The sequence below is a fragment of the Urocitellus parryii genome, chromosome 6 (assembly GCF_045843805.1).
Source record: "Urocitellus parryii isolate mUroPar1 chromosome 6, mUroPar1.hap1, whole genome shotgun sequence".
NCBI lineage: Eukaryota > Metazoa > Chordata > Mammalia > Rodentia > Sciuridae > Urocitellus > Urocitellus parryii.
Genome location: NC_135536.1, coordinates 195817018 through 195837890, shown reverse-complemented (window position 1 = coordinate 195837890; position 20873 = coordinate 195817018). Strand labels below are relative to the sequence as shown.

At 55.4% G+C, this 20873-nt stretch overlaps 1 protein-coding gene across 3 annotated transcripts in view; it reads right to left on the bottom strand.

Annotated features, from left to right (window-relative positions):
* Rims4 (regulating synaptic membrane exocytosis 4) overlaps positions 1–20873 on the bottom strand; it is a 50219-nt gene that overhangs the window by 1824 nt on the left and 27522 nt on the right. For 2 of the 3 annotated variants that reach the window (XM_026408341.1, XM_026408342.2), the window contains 3 exons: positions 12956–13094; positions 733–845; positions 373–474 (listed from right to left, as the gene is read on the bottom strand). In XM_026408341.1, coding sequence (XP_026264126.1) covers positions 373–474; positions 733–845; positions 12956–13094 — 354 coding nt within the window. The remainder of the gene's footprint in view (positions 1–372; positions 475–732; positions 846–12955; positions 13095–20873) is intronic. The other variant, XM_077800097.1, reaches the window with a different exon arrangement.

Below are 20873 nucleotides of genomic sequence, written 5' to 3'. Positions count from 1 at the left end.
CTCCTCAGGCCTTCCCCTCCCCTGCTCTGCACTCCCCTGTCCTCTCAGCCCACCACCTGCCCACCCCCCCTTCACATTCATTGCTGACCCACTCAACAAGCTGACGAGGCACGTGTGGAGTCCCCTGCTAGTCACGGGGTACAGCTACAGACCGGAAACACGTGCGCCTTCCCAGAGCTCACTGCAGCGGCCGGACAGACAAGGCTGACCCACAATCTCCACTGGGTCCCTGGGGCCAACACTAAACCACCAGCTCCACGTAAGCCACCAGCTTTGGGACAGAGGAGCCTCCCATGATTGGGCCCCAGTCTCTCTCTTCTAGACCCTCTCGGACCTCCACCCAAGGCTTGCAGAGAGGAGCTGGCCCCACACCTGGCAGTGTCTTGGAGCCTGGTTTGGCTGTCAGTCCCCGAGCCTGGATGATGTCCACTTCCAGCTGACCATTCCGCTCCTGTAAGCCGATCTCCACGTCACCTGCAGGAGGCCCCCGGAGATGACACTGAGAAATGGGAACTCAGCAAGGACCCAGCGGCTCCTCTCTGCTTAGGGATGAAAGCCCCTTCCCCTGCTCCAGCCCGAATAAGACCAGGGTCCAGGCTCTGCCAGGGCGTGACCAGGCAGAGCAGGCTCCAGGTGGGGTACCCAGAGCAGGGCAGAGGGGAAGGGGAGACGCAGGACTTCCATTGGGACTCCCCATTCCCGTCCACAGGTAGCAGGCATCTGGGGACTTACCCATGGGTGTGGTGGCCAGGGTCTGGCGGCCCACAAACTGCGCTGGCCCCATGCTGCCCAGGAAGTCACTGAACTGGGCATCCGATGCCAGACAGACTCCCCCGTAGTTGAGGCTGCAAGGAGAAAAGGTGAACATGAATGTTCCCAGGGTGAGACAGAACTCCGGAACCGGGGCAGGTAGCTCCAGAACGTTCCCCTCTCCCTGCGGATGGTTGTCCACATCCATCACCCAGACTCTCCTCGCTGAGCCTCCAGGGAATGGCCAAGCGGACGCTGACCTCTCGGGCTGTGAGAACCTCAGGAGATGGTTTGCTACAGGCCAGGCTCCTGTTCTCTGAGGCCTTGATCCTCCAAGGGCGGTCCGGAGCCGGCAGCATCACCTCCCCTGGAGCTAACGGATCACACTGCACCTGACTCCACCCCCTCCCCCTCTGTGGAATCAGAACCTGCAGTTTAGCCTGAGTCCCCGACGACCACTTTACACACCAAAGTTTGAGGTGTCCCGACAGCAGCTTGGGACCTCAAGGTGAGCTGCTGTGGCTGCTGCCTGGCTACCAAAGTCCACTTCCCCTTCCTTTGGTAATAAGATCTCAAATTTCCTTTGGGGATCCCTCTCCATGGCATGTGACTGCAGTGGCTGAGCCGGCACCTCAGCTGGCCAATCAGGCCATTCCTTCTCCTTGGCCAGCTGGCAGAGAGAATCAGGCTGTGGCCTAATTCAGTCAACAAGAATCTGCCTGGGAGCTTGGTACGAATTTGAGAGCAAGAGCTCTTTCCCCACCAGATGTGGGCCTCAGACATAGGAATGGAGCTTCATGGAGCTGAGCCATGGGATGGCCTGTCCCCCTGCAAAGCACCTGCAGACTCTACCAGTCCCCATCCTGGCTGCCCACGTCCCTCGACACTGTGAGGCACCCCAGTTGGCCAGCAGGTTCTGGTTTTGGGTAAGCAGCCATCAGGTCAATGCAGGATGGTAACTTGACATTCTAGCCCGCCCGAGTGCTTTCCACTGTCACAATTCCCACTCCCCCTGCCCTGTCCTCCACAGAGGCAGCAGCAGATTGTCTGATGTCCACTGCCTCAGAGGAGGGCAGCCCTTAGGGTGCAGAGATCAAGAGAGGCTTTTGGCTTTTCAGTCCCAAGAAACAGACCAGCCAGAGAGACAAGAAAGTCAGGCAAGGTTCAAAATGACCAGAATGACGGGTGGTGTCTCAGGGCCTCCCGCTCTGCCTCCACGGTCCCTGCAGCTCAGTGATGACAGCCAGCATGACCCAGCTAAGCACAGTTCCCTGGCACACTAGGAACTACAGCCAGGGTCCCTCTCACTCTTCACTCATTCGACAAGTGTTTCTGGAGCACACACTACTTCCAGGCACTGTTCTGGATATAGAATGTGTCAGGGAACAAGTCAGTGATCCTGCCCTCGAGTGCTTAGACCCTAGAGGAGGAAGACACATAAAAACAAAATATTATCCCTAAATTATATAGTATGTCAGATGGCAGTAAATGTTGGTGGGGGGAGAGGACAAGAAAATTCCAGCGTGTGGGTGCTGGCTGCAATGCTGAACAGTCGATCAGGGTCTGTCCTGAGGTCTCTACTTCAGCTGTCCCTCCGTATCCACAGGGATGGGTTCCAGGACCTCAGAGACCAAAACCCGGATTTAAACAGTGTAGGATTTGCACCTGATCCTCACGTATATTTTAATTTGATCCTGTCTCAATTACTCAGACACCTAGCACAGTGGAAATGCTATTTAAATGACTGTTACACCTTACATTATGTGGGGAATAATGACGAGAAAGGAAAACATCTGTACCTGTTCAGTACAGTTGTAAACAATGGAGACCCGAAGCCCGCCAAGGCGCTCAGAGCTCTGAGAAGGGGGTGCAGTGGGGGCCTCCCCAACTCCCTTGTGAGAGTCCAGCATGGTGCTTGGCGTGTGGCAGGTCCACGTTTTGACTCTGGGAACTTTGGGGAAATTTTTCTTCAGATATTATTGATCTGAGGTTGGTTGGATCTACAGATGCAGAACCCCTGGGTACAAAGGGCTGGTTGTACTTTGAACGTTACCCCAAGGCCTCTTTTAGCAATTTACACAGAGCCTTTCTACGTAAACTTCCACATAAGCACAAGCCTCGGGGAAATCTGAACCAAGTCAGATTGACTTTCCACAAACACCTGAAAAATGGAGACTCCATACTGAGAGTCAAAATAGCAAAGTCCAGAGCTTACAGAGTCACCCGGCATCTCGGGGCTCCTACAGGTTTTAACTGCTTCTGCCTTTCGGCCCCAGGCTGCTACTCTTCCTGAGCTCATGACACAGATTGGCGGGAGAGGTCGGAACCCTGCCCACCCTCCTGCCCTCTCTGGGCTCAGCTCGCCGCAGGCTCACACAGACCACACAGTCTGAGGGCTGGATTTCGGCTGTGACAGCACTTTCCACCTGTGCGCAGGGCAGGCTGGAAGCTCCCAAGGGTTAACACCCCAGAAACAGCCCCAACCAGTGACAAACTGGGAGTGGTGTGCCGCAGGGATGACCGGGTCCCACATTCAACACGGTCTCCCTGCGTCCACGGCCCACGGTGGTCACAGGCTGAGTAACCCTCCTGCCCGGCTCCTTCTCCTCCCATCTCCTTCCTCATGCTGCCCCGTCGCTGGGGACTCCAGGGAACACCTCACAAAGCACTCATCTCACTTTCATCTTGGAGTCTGCGTCTGCTTCTGAGAGAAACCGAACCAAGACAGACGCTGAGCAGTTCTGGAGCCCAGGTCGCCGGGCTTCTGTGGCTGCCATCCGGACGACTTTACAATGCTGTATTTCTAATCGATCAAGTACCTAAGAAAATACCGCCACTCAAACACTGGGGACTGGAATACGGACTCGGTAATACTCTGATAAAACCCAAGGCCCTGAGTTAACATCACCAGGCCAACAGCAGAGCTGGGGCCACCAGGCCTTCCCTCCAGGCCCTGGGGCTCTCCGCCCGCCCTCTCAGCCCTCTGAGGGGCACAGGAGGCTGTCTTGTAAGGTGGGTGGACTCTAAAAGCCAAAGAAATGGCTGGGCCACTGGGCTCCGAGGCGTGGAAGGAGCCCAGCCGCTCAGGCAGAGAGGCCTTCCACAGCCCGAAATTGAAAGTTTCCTCCACCGTTGTCACTGCCTGCTCCTCGGTTCCTGGTGGGGTGTGAGCAGACAATGGGGAACTGGCAGGCCTGGTAATTAGTGGTAATTGTTTCTAATATCTGGGCGGCTGCCTGATTTCCCATCCCAGGGCGCCTCGCTGGCTGCCAGGGAACCAGGCTAATGCCCTGGAAACCCCGAGCCAGCGCGTCCTCCACGGGCTGGAGGAGGAGGTCAGTGTGGCCGCTTCCTGCTGGCCGAAGGGCTGCGGCTCCGGAGACCCCCTCCACCTTGGGTCTCCCCTGGAGCAGGAAAAAAGGCTGCTAAGTCAGACCTGGAGCTCTGACAAGTTGCTGTCGTCAGTGCATTTTAGTGCTCCTATCTGTCAACAAGATGGCATGACCCTGTGGAGAGGGGACAGTCATTTAGGAGGCTGGAGCCTATGCTCTTATCAGTTGTAAATGTTTCCAAATTGTCTTCTTACAGGGCTCATTAGCAGAGGCACACTTAGAGCTGGCTGAATTATGAAGTGCCACATCATGCTACTACTTAGACCAGTCCTGGTATGCAACAGGAGCTTAATACATGTTCATTATCAAACCCCACAGCTGGTCTCAAACAGGCAGAATGAAGGATACTGGTTAAGATTGGACTTTGGCAGAACATGGACCTTGGATCCTATGTGCAATCTGGGACTGTTTCCTTCTTCCTTCCTTCCTTCCTTGTGTGCAATCTGGGACTATTTCCTTCTTCCTTCCTCCTTCCTTCCTTCCTTCCTTCCTTCCTTCCTTCCTTCCTTCCTTCCTTCCTTCCTTCCTTCCTTCCTTCCTTCCTTCCTTCCTTCCTTTTTGGTATTGGATATTGACCCCAGGAGCACTCTACCACTGAGTTACAGTGGTAGCGATCTCCCTACCTCAGCTTCCTCCTAATTGACTGTCCAATCTCCACTCTTTTGGGGAGTGGGGGTGGGGGTAGCAGGAATTGAACTCGGGGGCACTCAACCACTGAGCCACATCCCCAGCCCTATTTGCTTGCATTTGACTTAGAGACAGGGTCTCCCTGAGTTGTTTCACGCCTTGCTTTTTGCTGAGGCTGGCTTTGAACTCGCAGTCCTCCTGTCTCAGCCTCCTGAGCTGCTGGGATTACAGGTGTATGACATCGTGCCGGACCCCAGAACTTTCTATTTTGGATTTTGAGTCAGGGTCTTGCTAAGTTGCCAAGGCTGATCTTGAACTTGCGATCTCCTTGCCTCAGCCTCCTCCTGAGTCAGTGGGATCAGCAGGATCTGTGGGAGCAAGTTTTTAATCTCTCTTAGCTGCAGTTTCCTTATTTATAAAATGGGAATAAATGGTAATTGCCTTGCTGAATTGCTGGGGAGAGCTGGTGAGATAAGTCAGACTCTGCACAGAGGATCTGCTGTGAACCCAGGAGGGAGACGCCCTGGCCTGGCCTGCGGGGCCTCCTCTTGGCACTCTCATGGCTTCTCCAGGCCTGTTAGGCAGTGCAGCAGCTGGACGTCTGCAACCCAGCCCCGGCCATCTGGAGGGGTGGGGCAGGGCTGCAGGCCAGGTTCCTCCAGGGATGGCAGGCCCTGAAACAGGGGACACCCGTGTTCGACTGGCCTTTCATTTTGTGTTCATGGTGAAATGAGATTTCTTGCACTTCAAATTCCGTTAGTTTTGTTCATGGACCTAAAAGTCATCTGTCTTTTTTTTTTTTTATCATTAACCTTTGAGCTTGGTTTGGCCCCTGGATTTTCTGTGCTCTTGATAGTTGAAGTAATAATTGGGTTTTCTGGGGTTCACTCCAGTCTCTTTTCCAGATGGGTCACCGGTCTCCACAGCATCAGGAATCTTAAGGTTGCAAAAGCCTCGCGGTGATGACTGGCTACAGGGTTCTCTGAAAGCTCCTGGGAATTCACTGCCCACTTGTGCACCCCTGCATGTCTGTCTGTCCAACCACCCTGCCAGGCCTACAAATACATCAATTCTGCTGTAGTGCAAAGTATGCAGTTCTAAAAATTACTGTGGGTTGCAAAATCCTGCAAAGAAGAACACGGCTTATGGAGAAAATGGGGTCAGTGTCACATTAAAAAAAAAGGAGGACAGGAGCCTAGTAAATACGGTAGCAGGGCAGCAGTTTGATGCAGGCTAAATGGTTCTGAAATGCATAAAAATACGAGGACAGCACTTTTCCTTGAAAACCTGGTTTGCTCAAGGACGTGGAAGTTTGCTTGTCAGAAGAGAAGCAGACAGCGAGTTACTGAAATGGGGTGGAAAACTGTCCCGCCAGGAGTGGCTCATGACACCCGGTAAACTGAGGGCACCTGAGCGGTGTGGGGTTTCGCGCATGGCTGGCTGGGGACAGCCTCTGCATTCACCTGGTGTTTCTCATGGATGAAACCAACGCCTGAATGAGCAAATGCGAAATCCCTGTTATGCTCAGATTGTTCCCTAATACTGCCATCATGTTGGAACAAATTGCGGTTTTCAAAACCAGCGCTTGTAGCAGAATTGACTGAGTGCCAGGACACACCGCGTCACACAATCCTGACTGGCTTTTCAGGCATTCAAGACAGTTCCAAACCGGCCCCACTCCCATGAGAGTGTGGCTTGTGGGCATGAAGCCAGGGATTTATTTTTTATTTATCAAAAATGTGTCATGAGCCAAGTACTGATCGTACTAAGTTATCCATGTTATCTCACTTGATCCTCTTAACAACTCTCTACGAAAGCTAGGCATTTGAGATCGATGCCCATTTCACAGAAGGGTAAATCAAGGCACGGAACTGTTAATAAGTAAATCAAGATCTACCTGCTATGATCTGAACCCCAGGGGTCTGACTCTAGAGTTCACCTTCTGAGCCATTACAGTAGACAGTCAACCCTGAGTGTCCCCGGGAGTTGGTTTCAGGACTTCCCACAGACTCCCAAACCCACATATGCTTATGTTCCTTACATAAGGTGGTGTAGTATCTGCAAACGACCTACGCACCTCCTCTGTATATTTTAAATCATCCCTAGATCATTTGTAACCCCTAATCAATGTCAATTCTATGCAAACCATTGGTTTACTAGACCGTTCAGGGAATGACAGCAAGAAAAAAAGCATTCACACATTCCGTACAAACACTGTTTTTCCTCCGGACATTTTCCATCGGAGGCTGATGGAACCCACGGGGCAGGACCCTTGGGTGTGGAGGGCTGACATCTGGCTCCACGGCCCTGAGGGGCCCTCAGCGCTGGGGTCAGACAGGCCTGGGTTTTCCTGGAGACACCTGATTCCCCTCTCCAGGCCTCGGCTCCCTTTTCAGGAAACAGGGATAAACAACGACGGGAGAGTTCCTGGTGCCGCTGAAGCAAAGGAGACAGACTCCGCAGAAGGACTGGCCCCATCGCATGCTCCACAGATAGGAGCGCTTGTGAAACAGAGGGACGACCCCATCTGATGGACGACCCCACCAGTCCCACTTTGTCCTTTAGGCACAATGACCTGCTACAGCAGAAGAGGGGGAGGGGAGGGGTCTGACCATCTTCCGACCCCCGGGCCCACAGTGAACAGGGAAACTGCGTGGCAGACGTGTGACCCTGAGCGGGTGCGTTTATGCCCTGTCACTGGCTCCCATGCTGCTTTCCTGGGATGTGGGCACAGTGACCCAGACGCCCAGAGGCCTGGCTGCTGATGACCCAGACACTTCAGGTCAACAACAGGCAGAGGGGAGAGCAGGTGGGGCCTGGGAGAGAACTCTAGGAGCCCCCCAATGGACAGAGGATGAGGCGGCCCTGGCTTTTGTGAGATGAGGAAGGCTGCGGGGGGCGGAAGGAATGGGACTGCGTGTGGCTTCGGCTCCCCACCTCTGTTCGCCAAAATCTGCAGAGCATGTGGGCCAGCCGGGTGGACACGGAATCTGGTGTCCAGTGGGACGGACACACACAGGGGACATTAGAGTGGAGAGTAGAAGGTGCTGTGGCGGGGAGTCCAGGGCCGTGGGTGCTGCTGATGCGCTCGCTCTTCCACTTGCCCGGCCCACACCCAGGGCAGACATTGCTAATCGACTCCAGCCCTGCCAGGCCCGGACTTGGCTCCAGAACCCTTCTCCACACAGACTCCGGGGAGCCACTATCCATTAGCTGGAGTTGGCACATGAGCTGAAGCCTGTGTGCCAGTTCTGAGCGGAGATCTGGAGGCGGCATGAGTCAGAGGGCGAAGCGGGAGTACAGGCAGAAAAAGGAGTGCCAGGCGCGGAGGCAACGGCCGCGGAAACTTGGGGTGAGGTGGGGAAGTGTGGAGGGATTGGGGTGGTGGGCTGGGCCGCAAGGCTGGGGACTGGGAGGAGCCTAGAGAGGCAGAGAAGGTGTGAGGTGACAGAGTGGGGACCAAGAAGGAGACTTGCTGGTATCTAGGGGAGAGTGACAAGTGGCCTCAGCCAGGGCCACTCATGGATGCAGATGGGGGGAAACGGATGGATTCAAGGAATAATCGAGAGTAAAATGGCGGGGGGGCAACTGTGGATGAGGTAAGAGAAAGAGAGGGGAGCCCTCGGAGAGAAGTCCCAGGCTTCGGCTGGGCAGCGGGAGATGGAGGCTCTGCCCTCAGGCAGCGCGTGGCTCTGTGGGCCCACCCCCCAAAAAACTATTTAGTGTCCACGACTTCTAATTGCAGCAGTGACATTCCTTTGCCTAAGTCTCGTGGCCTCTAAAGGACTCCGGTCCTAGCCCCTCTCTCTACAAGAAGAGCAAGACTCCCAACAGGAGCAGCCTCCAGTCAGTAACTGTGAAGAGCCGGAGTGTACATACTCTGCCCTCACCTCCTGGGGGTAACTGCCGGCTTCCCCAGCAGGACTCGGGTCACACTGCTGCAGTGGGGCTGGCTGGCTGCTGCCGCTGCTGCTCCCACCCCCCACATGCACTCTTTTGTGGTACTGGGAATTGAACCCAGGGATGCTCTACCATTGAGCTATATCGCAACCCTTTTTCACTTTTTATTTTGAGATAGGGCCTTGCTAAGTTGCTGAGGCTGGCCTTGAACTTGCCATCCTCCTGTCTCAGCCTCCTGAGTCACTGGGATTATAGGCATGGGAGACCCCGCTGGATGGGAGCTGGCTTCTTACAGCTGCATTTACTGCGTGCCTCTCCAGCCCTGTCTCTCTCACACGATCCTCTGCCATGATTTCCCAGAATTACCTCCTAAGTGGATTCCTTGCACCAGGTCTCAGATCTGATTCTGAGAAAACCCTTAAACTAAGGCAGTCAGTCAACAGGAGCATCTCAGGCTGGAGCAGGTGCCGTTCCCCGGGGCCTTTCTTAGGGGCTTGAACTCGACTCCTGCCCTTCATAGGAGCAAGATGGGCCTGTCTGCAGGGCGGAAGCTCAGTTGGCTGGTTGGCTGGTTGTCCCTCCATCCTTCACATACAGAACTCCAACTTTTGACAAGGCAGAAAGGGGCTCAGGAAGAAGAAGCCTTTCCCCAGCCCGGGGATAAGCCATAACTCGTCTAACACAGGAGGTCTGCAGAAGGGAAAGATGGAGGGGATTGAGGTCCTCGGTGGCATCGTCACGCCACCAAACCATCCAGGAAGCATCTACTTGAGAAATCTTGGCAGAGGGAATTGCTAAATGAAAGAGCTGAGCCTGACTGTTAAAGACAAATGCCTGGCTTTGAATCCTGGCTGGGCCACTTACTCACCATGTGACCTTGGGCCAGTCACCCTTTCCACGTCCTCATGTCTAGGACGGGGATTAGCAAACAGCCCCACCACCTCAGGTTGTCATGAGACTTAACTGTCACTCTATGTGACTGTATGGCACAGTGCCGGCACTTGCTGCTCTCTTCAAGCGTCACCTGTGGCCACTAATGCAATGAAGCCAGGGGTCACCCTGACGCTCCCACAAACCAGCGGGGAGGCTTGTTAAAGTTCAGATTATGACCCCATGGGCCCCGGCTGGAGCAGATTGTGCATTTCTAACAAGTGCCAGGAGATGAGATGCTGCGGAAGTACAGAGGTCACCTTGACCAGCAAGGTCAGGAGCCACTGTCCACTGGCATTAAGTAACGAGGAGCCCAAGGCACCCTTACTGATAGAGGGCCCCAACACAGGTGTGCCCCTTCCCTGCCCTGAGATCTGGCCAGGTCTTCCACACCTGGTCTTGGCAGCTCTCACCACTGCCCACTACTTGGTCAGCACCCTGCGAAGGAAATCCGTGGAGGGCCGGGCCTCTGCAGCGCCCACCCAGTTGCCTGGCGCATAGCAGGTGCTTAATGGAATTTGTTGCAAATCCATATGGGAGCGCCCTGTGCCCCCTTGCAGGAATACACACACCCAGTGGGCAGCAGCTCAGGCAGGCCCGGCAGCCCGGGGCTGCAGCCTGGTGGGGCTGCTCCAGGGAGGCTGCCTCCCCACCGGCCTCGGCTGGGCTGGCAGAAGCCAGGGGTGGGAAGAGGGCGGGACAGTCACAGCCCTTCTTGATTCAGAGCCTGGCATCTGGGTCCAAACAAGGCCCCTAACACCTGCAGAACAAGGAGAGGGCTGGCTATGGCTCATGTCTCCCTGTCCCTTCTATGCCTCTCCCTCATGCAGGTGTGGGTGAGGTGGCAGCCTTAAGCTGGGCCCCACTTAGACTCAGTCTCTCTCAGGAGGCAAGACTGACCCCACTTCTGGACCCAGCTTCCTCGGACCCCCGGATCCTGCTCAGTTGGAATCAAACCACGCACCCCAAACCTTTAATAATCAGCCACCACAGCCAACCTCTCCCCGTGCTTACGCTGTGCTAAGCACTATATTTGGGGTGGCTCATGGTATCTGTTAGAATGTGATTGACCCCAAGCAGCAAAATGCCCACGAGTGGCTTAATTAACAACAAAATACAAACAGTGCATGATTCCAGTGCTCGCCACGTGATGGTTGGTGTCCTAGGTGTTTCCCATGTATTAGCTCATTTAAAGCTCACTGTCCCCTTTCTGCAACTGGAGAAACTGGGTTTAGAGAGGTAAGGGACCTTTCCCAAAGCCACATGGCTACTGAGGAGCAGGAACAAGTCACAGGCCAAGGATGACTGCCAGCTGAGTCCTGGGTTTGAGCCCATGACACAGAAGGGACAGGGTGATTTTGAACCTGTCTGTGAAGAGACTTGCAGGTCCCTGCAAGCACATTTCAGCAAATGTCACCAACAGCCACCCTCCAGGGCCTTGTCACAGGCAGCCACCACCTCCTTAGGACCTGCTCCCGGTGGGTGAGTCACATGACCCCCGAGCCTTCCCTTCCTCTTCTGTAAAGTGGGAATATGCTTCTCCTCACCTGCTGCAGCCACAGGGCCGCCCTGGCCTCCCCTCCCCAGGTCTTCCTGACCCGTGTGAGGCCAACCAGGTGTCGCCCGGCCTCCCTGAAGCTTCAAGAAGCCCATGGGTGTGCCTAAGGCGGTGCCGAGGTCTGAGGCAGAGCCAGGACTGTGGCCTGAGCCTCCTGGACCCCTGAGACTCTCGACAGTCAGCGGGGACCCCGTCCCCCAGGAGCCTGGCTCCTCCCCCCAGCACGGACGCCTGCCAGGTTTCGCAGGTGAAACACACGCCAGCTGCTTCCTCCTCCTCCTCCTCCTCCTCCTTCCGCCCGTCCTCCTCCTCTTCCTGCCCACCGGAAAGCTCCGCTCGGAGGTGGGTGGACCAGCCGCATCTGCCAAGGCAGGGCCATTCACAGGACCTGAGATGCCCCTCGCAGGAAGGGCCAGGCATCAAGGTGTTGGCCCCCCGGCCCCCCGATGAGGGCTGTAGCCAGAGGTGGAGGGCAGTCACCGGGGGCGATCGGGAGCCTGCCCACCCTGCGCTGGCTGGTGTCTGCTCTCAGACAAGCCGCCGGGCCAGGGCTGTCCAGCAGGACTTTCTGTGATGATGGAACTATTCCATCTCCGCACCGCCCAGTACAGTTGTCATGAGCCACATTTCGCTACTGAGCATCAGTGTGACAGAGGAACAGAATAATACATCTTCCTTAATTTTAATTAACTTACATTTAAATAGCCATGTGTATCTGATGACATCTGTACAGGATAATACAGACCTTAACTTTTCCAAGCCTCAGTCTCCTCAAGTACATAGCAAGGGTCATGACGCCCCAGGCCCCTTCCCTGACTCAGAGGACTCTAAAGCAATATGCTGTCGTGGAATAAGCCACACTGGGAGTCAGGATCCCTGTGTTCCACACCTATGTTAGCATGCTGTGTGACCCAGGGCAAGCTCCTGAACCTGTCTGAGTGCTTTAGTCATCGACACAATATGGAAGTTGCTTTGGTCTTTGCCAGGTATCCATGGGTTGACTTTGGGGATCTGAGAGCCCTTTGCCATTAGAAGAAGAGTGTGTCTGTGTAACTGTGTGAATGTATCCATGCCTGTGTTTACTGGGGGGAAAGCAAGATGAATCAAGATGAATTCTTCAGAGAGCTTTTAAAGACAGAGCTCCCAGGAGCTCTTCACAGAGTTTCTAATTCAATGACTCAGAAGCGGGACCCTGCCATCTGCATTTGTGACGAGTTCCCCAGTGACTCCAGTGTGCAGCCCAGGAGGGGAACGCTGACCAGGTGCCAGGCAGCACCAGGTCTTGGATCTGAGATGCATGAGATGCCTTTGACACGTTTAAAATCCCACTAGGATTTAAGACCACGGAACACAAGAACGACGATGCCCTCTCTGCTCCAGCCTTCGCTCAGCGACACCCACACGGGCCGGACGCGCCAAGCTGCCCTGCGCTCTTCAGAGGTACCAACCCAGGACTCCTTGGATCGTTGAGTGTCTGACTCCTAAGATCCCCTGTGGCTGGTGCCATCACCCCACCCTACAGATGAGGCAGCTGTTGCTCAGGGATGTGACCTCCCCAAGGTCACGCCGCTGCCAGGTCGTGGAGCAGGCCACCAGGAACCAGAACCTGCACCCTGGGAGCTGCACGGCTTGCTGCCTACCTTCCCAAGATGGGTATGCCCCGGAGCCCAGAGCCCCTGCCAGCCTGAACTGACCCCGGCCTCCTGGTCAGCCCCCGGGGCACTGCTCAGCCTCTCCTTCCCCCCCCCCCCAGAAGACCAAGAGCCAGGTGGCTGCGGCAGGCGCGGCCCACACTCACTTGCCCTCCGAGCCGTAGCTGTTCATGCTGTCCTCGATGGACTCGTGGCTGGCCTGGCGCAGGGTCCGGCTGGGCATCTCCACTGCCAGGCCTGTCTCCGTGCTCCTCTGGATGGCCCCCTTCAGCCTCCGGCTGTCTCCTTCCCGCAGAGAGGCCAGGACGGGGGGGGGGGGGGGGGGGGGGAGAGAGAGAGAGAGAGAGAGAGAGAGAGAGAGAGAGAGAGGCAGTTAGCTGGTTAGCGTTTCAGCGGCTGGCTGCGGCCCTGCTTTTGCCCCCAGCCCAGCCCGATCTCCTGCTCACCCGGCCTCGCCTGCCCCCACCCTCCCCGGAGCGCACCCCCGGGGGGCTACCTGCACTTTGATCTGGAGAATCCTCCACCATGGACTCTCTCCCTGTGGAACCTTCTCCATCGCCGGCTCCCCCTCTTCAACTGCTAGTTTTTAAGCACTTACTATGCGTCGCACTCTGCCGGGGGCTCTGTGCGGTTCAGACCAGCATGACTGCCATTGTGGGTGGCATGCTGCTTGGCTGTGGGTGCTGTTCTGTGCACTGTGGAATTTCTAGAAGCTTTCCTGGTCTCTCCCTAGTACCTGCTAGTGGCGCCCCCAGTGCAGAAGTGTCAACCAAGAACATCTCCAGACCCTGCCAAATATCCCACATGGGGCAAAAGGCACCCCCAACCGAGGACCGATGATTGAAACCACTGGCTGAGACTAAATGGCATGGGTTCAAATCCTGAGTGTCCTTCTCACTGGCTGTTAGACTTTGGGCAAACATTCAGCCTCTCTGTGCCTCCATTTCCTCGCCTGTAAAATGGGAGAGCAACAGGGTCATCATGAGGATGAAGACTGTGTGCTTGGTCCCAACACCTCCTCCCCTGGGATCAAACTTCATCTTACCAAAGGCCCTTCGTGACCACCACTGGCCACTCGGAAACAGCAGCCCTGGTCACTGCCTGCCCCTCTCTGCCCTAACACCCTGTTTGGTTTTCACCCTAGCACTTACCACCCCGCCGGCTGTTGGCCAGTGTCCTCTGTGAAGAAGGTAAACCCCCCACACATCCCAGGACATGGCACCTGGTTCACAGTTGGAAGCCTCTGCCAACAAGAGGGCGTGGCCCGTTGTAGGTGCTCGTTCAGAAGTGCTGAATGAACCAACACCCCCGTGGGGGCAACCTTGGTCCCTCTGCGGTCCCTGAGGTGGTGGATGCTACTTTTCTTCCACTTGAGTGCCCAGGTCGAGAGTACGAGGTCAGGGACTTGTCCTCACCCCTATAGTCAGTAAGGTGGCACCATCAGAATGCACCCAAGAGTCTTCCTCCCGCTCCTGGGTCCACTTTATCGTCCTATCTGCCCAAGGGGACAGTGGCTCTACACCTCCCTGCTCCTGCCAGGACAGCACACCTCTCACGGGCCTCCTCTGGCCTCTCTCCGCTCCAGTGTTTCCCAGAGGGGCGCCCACGGGATTCTGACTCCCACACGTGGTCATGTTGTTCAGACACACACATGCCGAGTCCTCGGGAAGACACACACACACACACACACACAGGAATATACATGCAAACACAGTGTCTGTGTGTCTCCACGGGTCTGTCTGCCATTCTGTGTACATGTGTGCCTGTGTGTGCCCCCGCCACACACACACACACACACTCACACACACACACACACACACACACAGGCACTTGCATTAGACGTCTTCGCCCACCTACTGAAGAAACACACAGAGAGACTGCCACTTGGCGTCTGTGTGTCACCTGGTATCTCTGAACACGTGGGGAGGTGGGTGCTGTCTGTTCCCCTTCATCCCCATTGGTTCTCCTGAACTTGCAGCTGCATCCGCCCCCACCCACCCCCATTACCGTTTCTGTGCTCCTCTGTACAGCAGGTACACACACACACACACACACACACACACACACACACACACACGGAAACAGACTGGCAGGCACACGGTGCTGTCCACATGTGCTCACACACACAAGTCACGTGGGCAGGGCAAACGCCCCCCACTGGGCCTTCAGACCCGCCCTGGGTGGAGCCCCCCACCATCCCCACCCTCTAGCGCTGACAGCTCTCCTCTGGGGAAGAGGGTGGCGCCAAGCTTTATGGGCACTGAATCCCCATCCCTGCGGCCCCGCTGGAGAGCGCCTCACATCTGCGGTGTCCTGGGGCCTGGTGGCAGTTCACACGGCCCCAGGCCCCACCGCAGCCCTGGCTCAGCCCACAGGCAGCCTGGCGTGGCCGTCAGCGGCCCAGGCAGAGGCCAGCGCCACTCGTGGTGGAGGTGACAAGAGGGCGTTGCCCAGAGCCTGGCGGAGCAGGTGCCAATCGGGGGTAGCGCAGCGCTACTAAGACAGACTCACCGGCATTCCCCACATCCGCCCTGGCCAGCTGTCCTGCTGATGCCCTCCTGTGACCTTCCTACCCGGGGACCCCCAACCAATCACACCAACGGCACTCACCTAACTCAGGCAGCCTTCTGTTGGTCGAGTCTTTCAAACATTTCTCTCTTTAATGTTTTTTGTAGTTGTAGGAGGAGAGATGCCTTGATTTCATTTGTTCATTTACTTTTACGTGGTGCTGAGGATCGGACCCTGTGCCTCAGGCATGCTAGGCTAGCGTCTGCCACTGAGCCCCACCCAGCCCTGTTGGTCACCCTGTGTGACGGTCCTAATGCTTCCCCACCCCTGCCCCTAACCCACCCGCGGGGGCACAGTCCTGCTCCCTCTTGGCTGGAAGCTGTGGTCAGCTCTTCTCCCTCCCAGACTTCACCAGCCTGAGGCTTTTCCACCCCCCTGGCCCTGCCTCCCCGAGGGGCCTTCCCCTCTCCTGGTCCTCGCCCCACTCCGCCCAGGCCCAACCTGACTTCCTCCCCCTGGCTTGCTCCCCTCTGCTCCTGGCTCTCTCCTTCCTCCTCCAGCCTCTGGAGGCTCCACCTCCTGCCAGCCGGCTGCGTCAGGGACTTGGCTGCCCACCTCAGCATCCATGTGCTCTCTCTGGTCAGTCCCACACACCTCGGCCGCTGCCTTCTTTCTGTCCTGCCCTGCTGGACAGGAATCTCACCACAGGGTCTGCCCGGGGAAATGTCACCTAACACAGGATGGAACCCCCAGGAGTTGACGTTCAAAACTCTTGGCACAGGTGGGTCCCAGTGTGGCAGCAGAACCCTCCCCCTCCAAGGGCGGGCATGTTTTCCAGAGACGGCTAAGGGGTAAGCAAGAGGGGATGTCACACACCCTTATCACCACACACCGCCACCACCACCGAGGGGCTTGGGGTGTGAGTCCTGTGAACTCTGGGAGTGAGGATGCCTGATGTCGGTTGGGCTAGTAGGTGCAGCCAGGGTGACACAGCTCCTGCTCCTGAGCTCACGTTCAGAGGGGAGGCAGCGACCCGCAAGGATCATACTGAATAGTCACAGCTGTGTCAAGAGCTTGGCAGAGCTAGTGCAGAAGGTAATGACAACACGTCGGGGCAGCGGGGAGGGGGACTAACGGCCACTGATGACTTCATCCTTTGACCCAGAGTCTCTCCAGACCCCTTCGCCTTTGACATCCCTGACAGTGGGCACCTCTGTCTTCCCTGCCCGCCCCGTCCCCACATAGCAGGTGCTGGCCAGGCCGTCCCTGGGTTCCCTCTCTGGATCCCCCTGGGTGCTTTCATTCCCCTCAGCAACCTCAGGACTGCCCTATGCCCCAGGCTGTCACCTTACCCACCAGATAGCAGCCTGCACCCACCACCAGCCCACTCCCCAGTCACCAGCCCACTCCCCAGTCAGCTTCTGATTACGTTCCAATCTTCCCACCACCAGACTCCACCTTCCGGGAACACGGCGGCTCTTTCCTCTCTCATCTGGTGCCGGGCCTGACAAAGCCTGGGCCACCAATACTCCCAGACCTCACATCCTCCCCATCCATCCTCCCCGCCAAGCAGCTCCTGCCTCAGGCTTTGACTGACCATTCCCAGCAGCCTCCTCCCTGTCCTCCTGCTTCCCGCCCGCCAGCCACAGCCGATCACAGATTAGATCTCCACTCAGACCAAGGCCCGCCACTCTCACTAGTTCTTCTACACAAACAGCCACAAAAGTCCACAGCACCAGGCACCAAGGGGCTCCCCGCAGCATCCTCTACACCAGGGAAATGCTGGAATCAACCGCCGTGGACACGGGACCCGTTAACTACACAAGACATCGCCACCGTGAAACGCTCCGTCACTGCCACACGGAACGACTCCCCCAGCACCCTGGCAGTTCAAAAAAAGCAGGTTGCAGGGCAGTATGTGAAACATGGTGCCATTTCTGTAGAGCTATAGATAGCTCTGTGTGTGTGTGTGTGTGTGTGTGTGTGTGTGTGTGTGTGTGGAGAGAGAGAGAGAGAGAGCGCGTGCGAGAGAGAGCACACAAGCTTTATCTTAGGCACAGAAAAATCCAGGAGTATATGGGCAGAGCGGCTCATGGGGAGTGACTGCAGGGAGACCATTGGAGGAGGTGTGCGGAGTCATTTTGTGATTCAAGATCTAACTACACAGAAGAGTGCCCAAACCTTCAGTGTAGAGCTCCATGCATCTGCACAAACCAAACCCGCTGCACCAGCAAACCCCATGCAGAAACAGCATTCCTAGGATTCCAAGGTCCCTGGGCACCCGTCTCCCAACACCAACTGGCTCCAAGGGTCACCCTGTCTCCCATCACCAACTGGCTCCAAGGGTCACCCTGTCTCCCATCACCAACTGGCTCCAAGGGTCATCACTGCTGGTCTCTGACGCCACTCTGCAATGCCTGGTTTTGAATGCTCTATAAAGAGTGTGGCCTTCTTTTTATTGGCCTGGTTTCTTCTGGTTCATGTCCCACATGAGGTGCGTTCACATGGCCTGAGTCGCCAGGTGCTCGCCATCGCTGCAGGATGGACCTGGTTTTATCCACTGTCCGGCTGATGGGTTTTTGCATTTTCCCCCTCCAGTTTAGGACAAGGAACAAGGCTGCTGCGGCTGTTTTCATGCACACCTTTTGGGGAACATCCTCACCTGAGTCTCCTGGAAAACCACCTGGGAGAGGAACTGCTGAGTCCGAGGGGGGCATGTGTTCAGCTCTAGGTGAAGCTGCCAAAGAGCTGTGCCAACTGACACTCCAGCCAGCACCCTGGGAAGGAGGCTTTATTTCTCTTTTGTTTGCTTCTATGTCACTTGAATTTTTTAATAGTTAAATGTATTAATTCCATAATGTAAAGGAAAGTAAAATACAGACAAGTTCATAAATAAATCACACTTTCAATCAGGCCAAGATCTTACCTAAAAGCCTCAGGATGATTCCTCATCACCTGCCAAATGAAGTCCAATCACTGCCCAGAGGCATCCAAGACTCTGCATCACCTGATTCCTTCCCCTCTGCTCTGGTCTCCCTTGGTCTCTGTACCCCCATCTGGCCAGCATCTCGCTGCTCCAGGTCCATCCCAAACTTCATCCTTCTCTCTCTCCTTTCCTTTCCTTTCTCGTCTCCTCTATCAAAATTCTAACCATCCTCCAGAGTTTAGCTTTAAATAAACCCGATAGCCTGGCACAGTGGCCAACACCTATAATCCCCGAGGCTAGGGAGGCTGAGGCAGGAGGATGTGAGTTCAAAGCTAGACTTAGTGAGGCCATAATCAACTCTGCAAGACCCTGTCTCTAAATAAAATACCAAAAAAGGACTGGCGATGTGGCATAGTGGGTAAGCACCCCTGGGTTCAATCCCTGGTACCAAAACCAACCAGCCAGCCAACCCTGTAATTCATCAGTCACTCCACAACTCCGTTTCCCCACTGTGTAGCAGGGACACCAGCACCATATTCCTAGGACTGCAGTGAGCATCGAATGTCACAGGTGATGTAATGTTGTAACAACACTTAATCCTCGGGACACCCTAGGTGGGCTGTGTGGGACACACTAAGGATTCAACACAGGTAGCTATTACAGTATGCTATTAGCCACTGTGCCAGATGCTGGGCCAAGTGTTGAACACAGCCATCATCTCACTTAATTCTCACAACCAAACATGAGATGGTTACAACCCCACTTTACAGAGAAGGAAAATGAGGATCAAGAAGATCAAGGTCATATACAGCTATTCATGGCAGAGCTGGGTTTCAACCCCAGGTCTTCTCACTCCAAAGCCATGCTTTTAATGAGCCACTGAGCTCTACCAGAATTCAAATGCCATCTCTTCCCCAAAGACGTCCCTGATCAGACTCCTTGAGTCCCAGGGGCACTCAGCTCACCTCTGTTGGAGTGACTGGTCCACTACACTTTGGAAGGCAATGCGGTCAACCCTGCCGTGTCCACAGTGAGCTCCAGCCTCACCGTTCAGCACCGAGGACAGCACCACGCTGCCGGGCTGGCTAAAAGTGAGCTTAGCTGAACTGGCTTTAGCAGAGAACTCCACAAATTCTCTGGCAAAGAAAACAAGTAAATTTTACTCAGTTGTTTATCATACCTGAATATAAATGTGCTTAATGTACCTTCTCCCAAAAGCAAGTGTTCACAGGGAGCAGGATAATAAAATGATGATGATGATAGATTATGAGAGCAGATACCATTATTTTTAGCATTTGCCCTGCACCAAGCACCATGAGCTATGTGATTTAACCTCGCCGTAGCCCTGAGAGGCAAGTGCTGTTATCTTAACAAGGCAACAGGCTCAGAACAGCTTAGCAACGCGTCCAGAGTTACGTCAGATGAGACGGCCAGATCTGAAACCCAGGTCTGTGTGGAAGCAGATCCTAAATTCAGACCCAGGAGAGACCCTGGGCAGGGGGGGATGGGGGAGAAGAAGAGGACAAGCACCACCATAATTCTGCACTTCTATGTTTTACTGAAGATGAGAATCACCCGTTTTGTTTCCCAGAGGAGGAGTCTGAAGCTGAGGGAGCCTCCATGATCCAGGCTGCCAAGCCTTAAAACCCAATCCATGTCCCTGACCAGTGTCTATCCCAGCTCCACGAGGGCCAACTGCATGCAGGTCCACACAGCAGCCTGTGAAGTTCCCCCAGACACAAGACTCAGGTGACTGGGTTATTTGAACCCAGGATCACAGAAGCACCGAAATCCCTGGCCTCACTTCCTCTTCCCTCTTCTTCCTCCCCATTCAACCTCTCCCTGGTCCCAGTGACTTCAGCCTCCCATGCCCCCTTGCCCAGGTCTAGAATTTCAAAGGGCTGAGGTCTTATGTGAGCACTCAGGCCTCTAGAGTTCCCATGTCGCCTCTGGCCATGCCTCCAAGGACAGGCAGAGGAAGCACAAACCCTGTGTTGCTTCTCTTCCCTGTTCTCTCCCTAGAGTTATGAGTCTACCTTCCCTCATCATCAGAGAACTCAGGAGCCATCCAGAGCACACCTTCACTGTGTAGAGAACAAGAGAGGGGTGGGTTCCTGACCACGCTGCTGTGAGGACTCAAGTCTCTGCTAACCCCCCATCCCGTTGCATTCACAGTCAACAGCCGTTCCCCAGCGTTTCTGGAACATCTTCAGGGGGCAGTGGAGCCCAACACCAAAGGCCTGGACCATGGCTGCAACCCACCCCCGTCACCGAGAGCTGCGCAGTCCTGAGCAGCTGCGTCTCCCTGTGTCGGTTTCTTCTTCTGTGCTAACTGGCATCCCCAGCACCAAGTGTCCTTTTCTGCCAACCTCTCCCCTGTGGCCTGCGTGAGATTCCAAACCTCAATCTTGAGCACATCATCTCTTTGATTAAGAGCTTCTGATGGTACCCCACGGCTTGCAAAGGCTTTAACCCACTGCCTTCCTGACCTGGTCCCGATCGACAGGTCCAGCCTTACGGATTCCCCCCTCCCCCTCCCCCAGGGTGCTCTACATTCTATTTACACTGAAGAGTTCCAAATATTCCATGAGGCCAGCCACTCCCCAACGTTCTGACCCATCCTCTTGCTC